We start from the raw sequence: 11,518 nt of genomic DNA on the forward strand, positions 1-11,518 counted from the left end.
CTCTCTTTCAGGATTTGTTAATAGTTTAATTATAATTATATATTACCTATAACCAAAAAAAGTCAAGGTTTTTATCTATCAAATGACATATTGTATGACATTATGTTTTGAACAGTTAAATGTCAATTTCACTCATAGTACCAACATTGTTCTCATGAGAAATTTAATGACTAAATTGGATGAAATTGTAATAACTCTTGTCACATAGTTAGAAAGCCAGAAAAATTTTAAGAGATAAGTGAATTTGTCTACTTTTGCAAGTTTTTAGTTTATATTTTTTGGTGCATTATTTAATTAGATAAAACTTATTAAGTGCATTACTATCATTAGTGTAAAAAACGTAGTTAACTCTCTTCGACAATCGACAGCAAGAAAAAAGAAGATTGGTTAAGTATTTTATTTCGTGTTTTTCTTGTTTATTCTTTATGTATATTTATAAAAGTAACTAATATGTAAAAATAGGGATCCCTTTGGGTTAGTTAAGAGTAGTTTAAGTAAAATAAATAATAATAATTGTATAATAAAAATGTTTCAGAAGGCACACACGCGAGTAGCTCATAGTAGCTCATGGGTAACTTAATTCATTAGCATGACATAAGCTGCATGTTCCCCAAGTGATTTACAATGTATAAGGGTGCAGATAGTAGTTTGACATGATTCAAAGGGCAATAAAACAATAAAATTTAATTATAAATAGATGAATACTGTAACACACTTAGAGCTACTTAGGATAAACGAATGTAGTTTCATGTTACAATTTGAAGTGATTCTAGAAAGAAAAAAAAAGGGTGATTTAGATTTATTTAGATTTTTGGGGGAGGGGTTACGAGATAGGATAGAGAAAATAACAGATGAACTATAAATTGTACTGAAAAAAAACGTTTGAAATGCATTTAGGAGGGTTTAAGGATTTGAGATTTTTGAGGTAAAACTATTTTTAATTTTAACATGAAAATTATTTTGCACACAGACTATTCAAAACAAATACTCAATATGTTCATGGACAAATTTGTATTTTATTTTATTAATGTGATGGTCAATCACACTATTCATTGGTAAAAGAGTAGCCCAAGAGTTGGTGGTGGGTGGTGATGACTAGCTGCCTTCTCTTTAGTCTTACACTTCTAAATTACGGATGTGTAGTGCAGATAGCCCTCGTGTAGCTTTGTGCAAACTTAATAATAAACAAACTCTATTAAATGACCTGTAACTCTATATTTCAAAGAAATTTCTGTCCTCAAAATCATCTACATTTAACCATTGTTTCAGTTTTTCTCATTATATAAAAATTCTACCTTTCCTACCAGTGCCCTAAAGTCATCTGTTTTATTTCTTATATTTCTAGCATTACAGTAGTGACAATTTAGCCTATCCTTAGAACTATTTCTATACTTATTTTCTATGGTAAACTCTTCTCTACATCTTATTTTTCTTGCATTTAGGCTACCCTGGCCCTCACCACTGTCTAGTCATTGTTTAAATCGTTCCTTACAGCTGAGCTAATAGCCCTTGCAAACAAGCCAGATTCTACTCTATTTAAATGTAAACCATCCATTTCATAATCACTCCCTTCTCCCATTGAACTGATCCCACAAGTACAACCAGCCTATCTGCTCATTTTTACAGGTTAACCTAGGCCTAGCATTCAGCTCTAGTGACCTACTTAAAGTTCATCCCCACAATTAATTCTCAGCAGTATCCCTGACAGAATAAAACTATGAAACTTTTCTTCAAATTCCTTTAACAACCTCTTGTAGTTACCAATTACCTCCTCTGACCTACCTTTACCTACATCGTTAGCCCCTACCTGCATGACGAAAACTGCATCATTGCTAACTTCCTTTATTATATCTTTTGCTCTGTCACTTATATCCTCCACCTGTGTCTCTGGGTAGCATAATCTAATTATTTCTTCCCTGTTTACCCCATAGACTATCCTATCCACATACCTTATCAAGGAATCACCTATAACTATAACCTCCTTATCATCCGCATCTTTCTCTGATCCTTTTGTTTACTTTCCCATCATTAGTTCCTCATGTGCACAAGACAAGGGGTGAAATCCGTTGCTGAATAGAATTACAATTTAATCCACTACTTTTAGCCCTAATAGTGCTTTTTCTAACTTCCTGAACGTCATTGTTGTATGAAACTAGTTACAGTGTTATTGAATTAGTAGTAAATTTAGGATTTTAATATAAAGTAATATTTCTCAAGTTATTTTGTTTCTTTGTATTCAAAAATTCCTGTTCTTCTTGAAATAGTATGTATTATTGTGAAAACCTTTGTTAAGAAACATTCGCTTTTTTGAAAAATGAATCCCATACCATGACCAGGTGAGACCTGCAGCTTTGACAAAGTCAGCTGCCCATAGTACAGTTAAAGTGATAACCAGAAACTATTATTATATAGATATTAATATTCATATAAACATGTGTTTAGATGAAACAAGTGAAATCATATGAAATGACACAAACTCCTTAAAAATATCCCATAGTTATAAGGATTAGAGAAAGTTGGTAAACAAATTGTATGATCCTTAATGTATTTCAGGTTAAACCATCATGTATAGATGTTCGTCTACTTAAATGTTTTATAATTTGAGGAATCTTTAGATATACATGAAAACAAGTTTGAAAATAGAAGTAAATGGTTGTAAAAACTGAAATTATCTGACTGTGGAACTTAAAGTTATACATGTTTATGACTTCTTTGTTTCAGACACAGTGAACTTTTTAGGAATCAGTATAGTAGGCCAGTCAAATAAAGGAGGAGATGGAGGAATATATGTAGGTTCCATTATGAAAGGGTGAGTATATTTATATATATAGAAAAGTGTGAAGTTGTCATTGTTACAGTAGATGTATATTAGTAAATTTCATAATGAAAAGTTATACTCTAACACTGAAAGGAAATGGGAGAATAGTTGTAGCTTCCCATGATAAATGAAAAGTTATACTCTAACATTGAAGGAAATGGGAGAGTAGTTGTAGCTTCCCATAATAAATGAAAAGTTATACTCTAACACTGAAGGAAATGGGAGAATAGTTGTAGCTTCCCATCATAAAGTATTTTCATTGAATATGTGTAGTCAAAGTGTTGACTGCTCTGAGTGCAGTTATTTTCATTTTATGATTAAAAATACTTTTCTTCATCTGAAAATCCTCAAATTTCATTTGCATAATCTGTAAAACCTAAGTAAATTTAAAACATTTTTTTTTCAGTAAAACTTTATATTTTATCTGTTATTTTCCCTCCCTAACTGTATACAAGGTTGGACAATTTGACCGACCTCGTAACCACCAAAAATATAAAGAAATCTAAATTACCTTTTTTTTTCTAGAATGACTTCAAATTGTGACATAAAATTACATTTGTTTATCCTAAATAGCTTTAAATTCATAACAGTATATATCTATTTATACCTACATTTTATAGACTTATTGCTCTTTGAACTGTGTCTAACTAATATTTCTGCCATAAAATTTGTATATCACTCAGTGAATGTAGATCATATGTTACCCTATTGAATTACATAACACATGGGCTACTTGCGAGTGTATCTTATGAGAAAGTGTAATTGTTATTATTATTTATTTTACCTGATCTAACCTTGTCTGACCTAAAAAGTTCTAAGTTTTACATTTTAGCTAATTTTATTATAATAAATAAAGAATACACATGAAAAACAAAAAATATAGTACTTACCTCGGTCTTCTTTTTTTGCTAACCCTACTTTTTTATACTAATGGTAGTACTGCACTAAATAACTTTTTATTTAATTAAATTATGCATTAAAGAACACAGAATAATAACATGGAAAAAACAAATAATGTCCTATAATTATCATAATTTTTCTGGCTTTCTAACTATGAGACAAAAGCCATTAAAAATTCAGCTAAGCTCATCAATGTGTTTCCTGTGGGAATAAAGTTTAAACTGGAAGCAAAATAGATAATTCTCTATACAGAAAACATTGTATTATAATATGTCATTTGATAGATTAAAACTAGTTTTCTATTGGTTATACATAATATCATATTAAATGTCAGAGAGAACTGTTAGCAGTTTGTGAAAGAGGATGTGACAGATGGACATAGCAAGAGGGGTCTGATTTTCAATTTTGTGGCTTTGTAACCAAATAAGATTGAAGGCTATGTTGTAGTGAGTGCTTTATGTTAAATTTTGTACTTCTAGGAGAGATAGTAAATAAATTAGAAAAGAGAGGATGCCTATAAAGCAAATGTCACAATTCTTATACCAGGGAAAATTCAAGATATTTTTAATATTGCCTTATAAGAATAAGAACTTAAAACTTCCATAATGTTAAAACTTGGATTATTATTTTATTGCTAAGTTTATTTGTATACCATGACAAGAAAGTAGTTTAATTAAATTTAAATGTAACTCAGAAAAAAACCTGCATTTTATCCAGTTTTACTGAGTTTCATTAAGTCTTTCATATGGGGAAAAAGTCCATTTAGTAATTTTACTGACATAGTATTATAATTTAAGCTGTGGATTTTTTGGTTCTTATATTCTAAAGGGCAAGTCTTTTGTTGTGATTTATTTCTTTATGTATTTCTACATTTATGATTCTTGGCATTATATACAACTTCATAATGGTAATGTAGGTTTTTTTGTTTTTCTTTTTAAGTGCAGTGTTAAAGTGTAAGATGACACTGAGCCTTAACCTCTAGTGATTAAGGTATATGAAAAATACAAAATGTCAGGGAGAGAAGCATTACACGATCTTTTAAGAAAATATAATGCCAGTTTCTCAGGTATTACTAAGTAAAGGTTTTAATTATCTTGTATGGAAATATGAACTTATCCCATCATTTTAGGATGAAAACCATTATATATTGTTGTTCTTATTTTATTTTAGTAATTAAACCAGTACAGAAACTCAAGACATCCATAAGGAGAAATTATAATTCCAGTTGTCTTTGAAGATAAAGTTTTCCATGTTTTTTTACATTACTTCTTGTGTACTTAATTCTTATTTATCTAGTTGTTTTATTCTTTAGATTAAAATACATAGTATTTCTGTGATCAAATACATCTGTTTGAATAATAAACAAGACATGTTTTAGTTTTAATGAGAATAAACCTTAGAAGCTCTTAATTCATTATACATAAAACTGAAGAAGAATCCTTGATTTTTCCACAAGAAGATGATAAATAATCAAGTGACCTAGAGATGCAAGTTATCAAGATTTGTAGAAGTTAAGCCTACTTGTATATGTCAAACTTATCACTTGTGTATAAAATAGGCTTAATACTCTATGAAAATGGCATAACTAAACCTGAATATATTTTCTGATATTTGTATAATATTTGTTTCTTGTACAGATACTGGTGCAAAATTTGTAATTTTTTTTGTCAAAATGTGCATACATTTATCACAATGAACTTTATCATTCTTTCCTATTTCAGCATTTTTCTGTTTTCATGTTTATGAAAGAAAGATGCAGGATACAAACTGATGTTATTTATTCAGGACTCAACTATTAAGATTAATTCTCATTAATACAGTGGTGCTGTGGCTTTGGATGGAAGGATTGAACCAGGAGATATGATTCTACAAGTAAATGACATCAACTTTGAAAATATGAGTAATGATGATGCTGTGAGAGTTTTGCGAGAAGCTGTACAGAAACCTGGGTATGAAGATCTTATTTGACAGGAGTGGTATAAGCTTTCAAACAAATATTATAAACCCTTTGTTTTTTATTAATTATAAATGAAATCTTACGGATGGGGGGGGGGCTAGAAACGTGTTGGTTAGCTATTCACTGAGTTGTATTATTCATCTTGTTTAATATTATAAGAATGAAACCTATGTATGAAAATATTTTGAAAAAAAAAATAACTTTATGATATTGATAGTTTTTCACATTAGAGAAATGTGTGTGAAAGAAACCTAATTTACGACAAAGTAGTTGTCTTACATTCCTAAGATATGAACAGTTTAATAAAAATAACAATGACTACAGTTAGGCTGTTTTCCTTATTCTTGAGAATAGTATGATATTTTCTCACATTCCAGGCCTATCAAACTGGTTGTAGCTAAATGCTGGAACCCAAACCCTAAAGGGTACTTCACAGTACCTCGCTTGGAACCTGTAAGACCCATTGATCCTGGTGCCTGGGTTGCTCATACCGAAGCAGTGAGAGGTATGTGAACTAATGCTAGGTTTTCTTTTGTTAAAAGTGCATGTTTATATAAATATTATTTTTACTTTTGGCCACTGTTCCTGATTTATATTTCAGTACTTTCAATACGGGCTCAGTCAATTTGACCAACCATGTGACATTTTTGTACTCGTTTAACCCTTTCTAAACGGGTCACAGGTGAAAGGCCATGTCATCTCGTTTGTTGACTCGCATTCAAAATTTTATTGAACTACTATTTCATTAATTTATGTCAATAACTTTGGTATCAAAATGTATATTATATTCAAATTTTAGAACTATACATTACTCAATTTTTTAATTTAAAAGTAAATATTAAAAAAACACAGATAAACATTGAATTTTGTGTATCATATGGTATGTTGAATGCAGCACTGTTTCAAATTAGATGTTTGTGAAGTCAAAATACTAAGTCTATAGTTTCATACGAATTAGAAACTCAAATTACAGATATTGACAAACTAGAATATAAAATAAGGTCTAATCTTTTCCATTTGCTAAGATATTAGCAAACAGAGGTATATGTAATATCAAATATATGTAATAAATTAAACATAGTGGCACCCCACTCACCCCCTTCCATTTTTAGAAATGCTCCCTTATAAACACTTACTTCTATATACGACATGAATAACCAATCAGCAGCTCAGAATGTCCCCCTAGTGGTTTTCTAAGCTTTTCTATTGTACCTAGCATCATTTCTTTCTTTTAAATCAAGATTTCAAGAAGGTTGGTTGTGTCTATAGTCTGCTTGAAATTTCATATTTTCTTTAGAGTAAAATACATCTTGGTTACTAAGCTTGATAAATTATAGTGGAATTCTATGGTATTAATGTAGTAATTTATGATTTTTTAGTTATTCAAATGTATATATAAAACCTAAAAAAAATTTTTTTCATATCCTACACGTGCAAAATTTTTAAAGGCTTAGCAACCTACGTCAAGCAGCAATTGAGTTCAAAGGTCGTAACTAGAAGAAATAAATGTTTGCTTTACTTCTTTAGTTACTGTTCTATGTTTTAGGAAAAATAACTTTAAAAACTTATTTCAAAAAGCAATAATCTATATACCAATTATTATACATTATATATAAATGTGATTGTATTTTACAAAATACTAGTCGACTAAAACACAGCCAAGACAAGTTACTTTGTACAGACCAAAGGTCACCTTTATGTTATATTATGCTATTTAGTCTAAATATGTATGTTTTTGTGTTATAATTTGTGTTCATTCTAGAATGAAAGATGCATAATTTATGTTTATTTCCTCATTTGTTTTACGGGGGGTTGCAAAATCGGTCAAATTTACTGAACCTGTACAGAGATTAATTGCTGAAAATAACAGATAAAATATAATAAGATAAAAATTACTTTGAATGATAGATAGCCAAGATGTGAAAAGAAGAAAAAAAAAAGACATGAGAGATACATTGCTTTAAAAATCTTAAAACTAAATAAAAAAAGTATATATTTTGCGTATGAAAGCATTGTAATGTTTACTGATAAACTGCCAAATTTTGTTAACATTCGCTAACTAATTTAAAAGTTATAGCATGAAAACTATAACGAACACAACATGGATAAGAGGTCGGTCTCAAGGACCGAACCCAGGTTGAAAAAGTTAATCTTTATAGATATAATACTTATAACTCTCAATATAGTGGGAACAGCTTCACAAAATTTGGCAGACTTTCAGTTAATATTACAAGTCTTTCACAAACAAAAACTCATATTTTTAAATGAAGTATTTTTAATGAAATAAAATAGATTTGTTCATGAATACATTGAGTATTTGTTTTGACTAATAATTGTGCAAAGTAATTTTCGTGTTAAAATTAAAAATACTTTTCCTCATCTGAAAAATCTCAAATTTCCTTTGTGTAATCCCTAAAACATCCTAAATGCATTTCAAACATTTTTTTTCAGCAAAACTTTGTAGTTTAACTGTTATTTTCTCTACCCTTGTAACCACCCAAAAAAAATCTAAATTAACTTTTTTTCTTTCTAGAATGACTTCAAATTGTAACATGAAACTATATTTGTTTATCCTAAGTAGCTCTAAGTTCATAACATTATACATCTATTTATAATTAAATTTTATTGTTTTATTGCCCTTTGAACCATGTCTAACTACTATATGTGCTGTTAAAAGTTGTAAATCACTCAAGGAATGTGCAGCTCATGTTTTGCTTTTGAATTACATTACCCACATGCATGCCTCATGAAATATTTTTATTATAACATTATTATTTATTTTACTTTATCTAATCTAACTAACCTAAAAGGATCCCTTGACTCTCTATTGGTTACAGATAACATATAATTAAATGTTGGAGAGAACTATTACCAAATTCTGAAAGAGGGAATGTCAGGTAGGCATGGCAGGAGGGGTCTGATTTTATTATCTAAAAGACTGCCAAGTTTTGGAAGATATACACACTATATTGAATATTAGAAGTATTAAATCTATAAAGGCTTTAAATGAGTACAAAGAGGTCACGTGATTGGTCAAATTGATCGAACCCTTGTTGAGAGAGTTAACTGTATGATAGTGACTTTTTTGTTGTTTTGTATTCATGTATCCATAGTTTTTATTTTTGAGTGTCATAAATTATAGCATTTTATAATTACATGTAAAAAAGGTCTAGCTTATTATAATAGTGTATTTGATAATCATGAAGCATATTTATAGGTGGCCCGGCATGGCCAGGTGGTTAAGGCACTCGACTTGCAATCTGAGAGTTGCGGGTTCAAATCTCCGTCCCACCAAACATGATCACCCTTTCAGCCATGGGGCATTATAATGTGACGGTCAATCCCACTATTCGTTGTAGCTCAAGAGTTGGCGGTGGGTGGTGATGACTAGCTGCCTTCCCTCTAGTCTTACACTGCTAAATTACGGATGGCTAGTGCAGATAGCTCTCGTGTAGCTTTGCGCGAAATTCAAAACAAACAAACATATTTATATGATTTCAGTAAATGCATATTTTTCATATAAATCAGGCTATAAAATGGAAATATTTTTCAGTCCTGGAAAATAGATAATTCCATTTTGAAAAGTTGTGAAATGTTTTTATTGACCACGTGTTTGATCTTTGATTACTTTGTGTTAGAAAGATTTTAAAGCCATCTATTTTCCTCTTTTGGTTTCAACTTTAATTTTTCACTTCTAATCTTTACATATAGCATTTGAAAACAAAAACTGAGCATACTTCCCAATTGCTGCTTAGTAGGAAGAGTATGTATTAACAGTTGTTTTATACAGGAAGAGTTGTTATTTTCTTTTTAGTTCATTTGAGTTGAAAGAGCTAATCCTTACAAGAAAAGCATATAGTTTATATGGTTGATAAAGATATCAAAAGTTGATGATCAACAAACTCTTGAGCTTGAATTTTATAAATTCATATATAACAATTTTTTTAATAGGCACCCCATAGATATACTTGATAGCAGCAAATTCAGTATCATATTATACTTTTAACACACATGCGATGCTTATTGAAAAATATGTTTCAGAAAAGTATGTTTAGTAGTTCATCCAGTCAAATAATTTTTATAATAAGTAAAGATTTTCTTATATGTTTGATCATAAAATGTCAATTGTTGAGAATACACAATCTTAACAAACATTATTTTCTATTTTGAGTCACTGCAGGAGCTGACTATCTACTCCGACCTCCATCGGTTAATACATTGACCTCCGCTAGCTCATCTATCACCAGTTCTATACCTGAAGCAGAATGTATGTTTCTTGTTTTGTACAGCAAAATTGTTTTTGTCTTCATGTTTACATAGTTGTATTAGCTTCATTAAAAACACTGCTCTTTCAAGTGTTGTTGGCTGTTTTCACCACCTAGTCTTTTACTATTATCAACATGGCAAACATAATATTTTGAAATTATTGATACTTATGTGTTGTTATAGTTAAGTACTACAGTGATGTACCCAAGTTTGTGTTTTTCTTTTGGTGTTTCTACTGTCACAACAAGTATATCTCACTTTTCATATTTTTGTGTTTTTCCTTTCGTGTTTCTACTGTGACAATGTGGATATCATTTTTCATATTTTGTTTTTGTATTATGTATGACAGTTGGTTTTAAAAATAACGTTTTTGTTTAGAAAATGTCAAATTTTTAGGTATTCTCTTCCGTGTCAGCTAAATTTGTATGACTTCAAAATTAGTGGCCTTATGTTGATTTAATAAGTTATGATTTGAGAAATTAACATATTTTGTTTATAATACTTTTATATTCAGGTTTATATGTTAAAGTAAAAACAACTGGGAAATTTTTAAAGGCCAAAAGCAATTTTCAGAAGTCATTTACTATATCAAACATTTTAATAAGCAATGGATGGGTAATAGAATGAGGGTAACTAGTTAAACATTGCTTCAAGCTAGCAGAATAAATTTATTTTGTTTTAATATTCTCCAGGCCATTTTCAAGAAACTCCTCTTACACTGGAAACAGACATGCCTACTGTTGTGAAGGCTATGGCTGCTCCAGACTCTGGTTTGGATATTCGCGACCGCATGTGGCTGAAAATAACTATTCCTAAAGCTTTTATTGGTAAGTTAGTTGTGAGAAAGTAAGGGTACTGTTAGTTATTGTTGTGAATCATAAATGTAGATGTTACATGTCTTTCTTACACCATTTAAATCTGCTTATAACAACTACACCTGAATATAATTATAATTACATATTCAGCAGTTTTTGACTTGTGAATATTCTAGTATTATATAACATGTTTTATCTAAAAGACAATGAAAAAATATTAATTGTAATTTGTGCACAGCTCCAAAGATTCTCACAAGTAAAATCTCACTTTTTCTGAAAGTACAGGTTTCTATTTGGATTTATTACTACATCACTTCATTGCTAACTTTATGAGATGCAGGGCATCCAGTGTTCCTATATTTTTGTGACATTCCTATATTTTTTTAGGTCTTGGGGATCGTTAAATATTTAAAAATAAAACTGACAACTAGATCCCCCAAAAAAGGTAATGTTAAGTACTACTATTATATGTGACAGTTATGTATAACATGAATTGGTATTTTAATTTCAAAGGTGATAAAAGCCTCCCAAAGGTGTTACATACCTCCAAAATTTCTTTTAAATGAAAGTATGATAAAGTTATCGTAGAATTTTTTTCTCTGGAGAACAAACTTGAATCATCCATATTCACAACTGTATCAGTGATCCATATGTACAAGGAAGCCGTGTTCATCAGTCATTAAGGTAAGAAATATTTTCTTGAAAAAATAATTCTTATGCTGTGTTGTGACTCATTGTTGCTATCTAGTTTAATGGATAGTA

The 11,518-nt window shown here is 29.8% G+C and overlaps 1 protein-coding gene across 1 annotated transcript; it reads left to right on the forward strand.

Moving 5' to 3' along the window:
- The first annotated feature begins 2,688 nt into the window (after positions 1 to 2,688).
- On the forward strand, positions 2,689 to 10,806 carry LOC106476327 (segment polarity protein dishevelled homolog DVL-3-like). Its single transcript, XM_022380229.1, has 5 exons — positions 2,689 to 2,809; positions 5,539 to 5,667; positions 6,053 to 6,180; positions 9,847 to 9,942; positions 10,634 to 10,806. The coding sequence occupies exons 1-5, from the start codon at positions 2,802 to 2,804 to the stop codon at positions 10,789 to 10,791; spliced, it is 519 nt and encodes a 172-aa protein (XP_022235937.1). The 5' UTR covers positions 2,689 to 2,801; the 3' UTR covers positions 10,792 to 10,806.
- Positions 10,807 to 11,518: the final 712 nt, after the last annotated feature.

Source organism: Limulus polyphemus, unplaced genomic scaffold (assembly GCF_000517525.1).
Source record: "Limulus polyphemus unplaced genomic scaffold, Limulus_polyphemus-2.1.2 Scaffold10305, whole genome shotgun sequence".
Classification (NCBI taxonomy): domain Eukaryota; kingdom Metazoa; phylum Arthropoda; class Merostomata; order Xiphosura; family Limulidae; genus Limulus; species Limulus polyphemus.

What these genes read in the sequence shown, in the direction of transcription:
- LOC106476327 (XM_022380229.1), top strand. An exon ending in GAAGCTGTACAGAAACCTGG is followed by an intron (nt 5,668 to 6,052) that starts GTATGAAGATCT and finishes CTCACATTCCAG; the next exon opens with GCCTATCAAACTGGTTGTAG. An exon ending in TCATACCGAAGCAGTGAGAG is followed by an intron (nt 6,181 to 9,846) that starts GTATGTGAACTA and finishes TTCTATTTTGAG; the next exon opens with TCACTGCAGGAGCTGACTAT.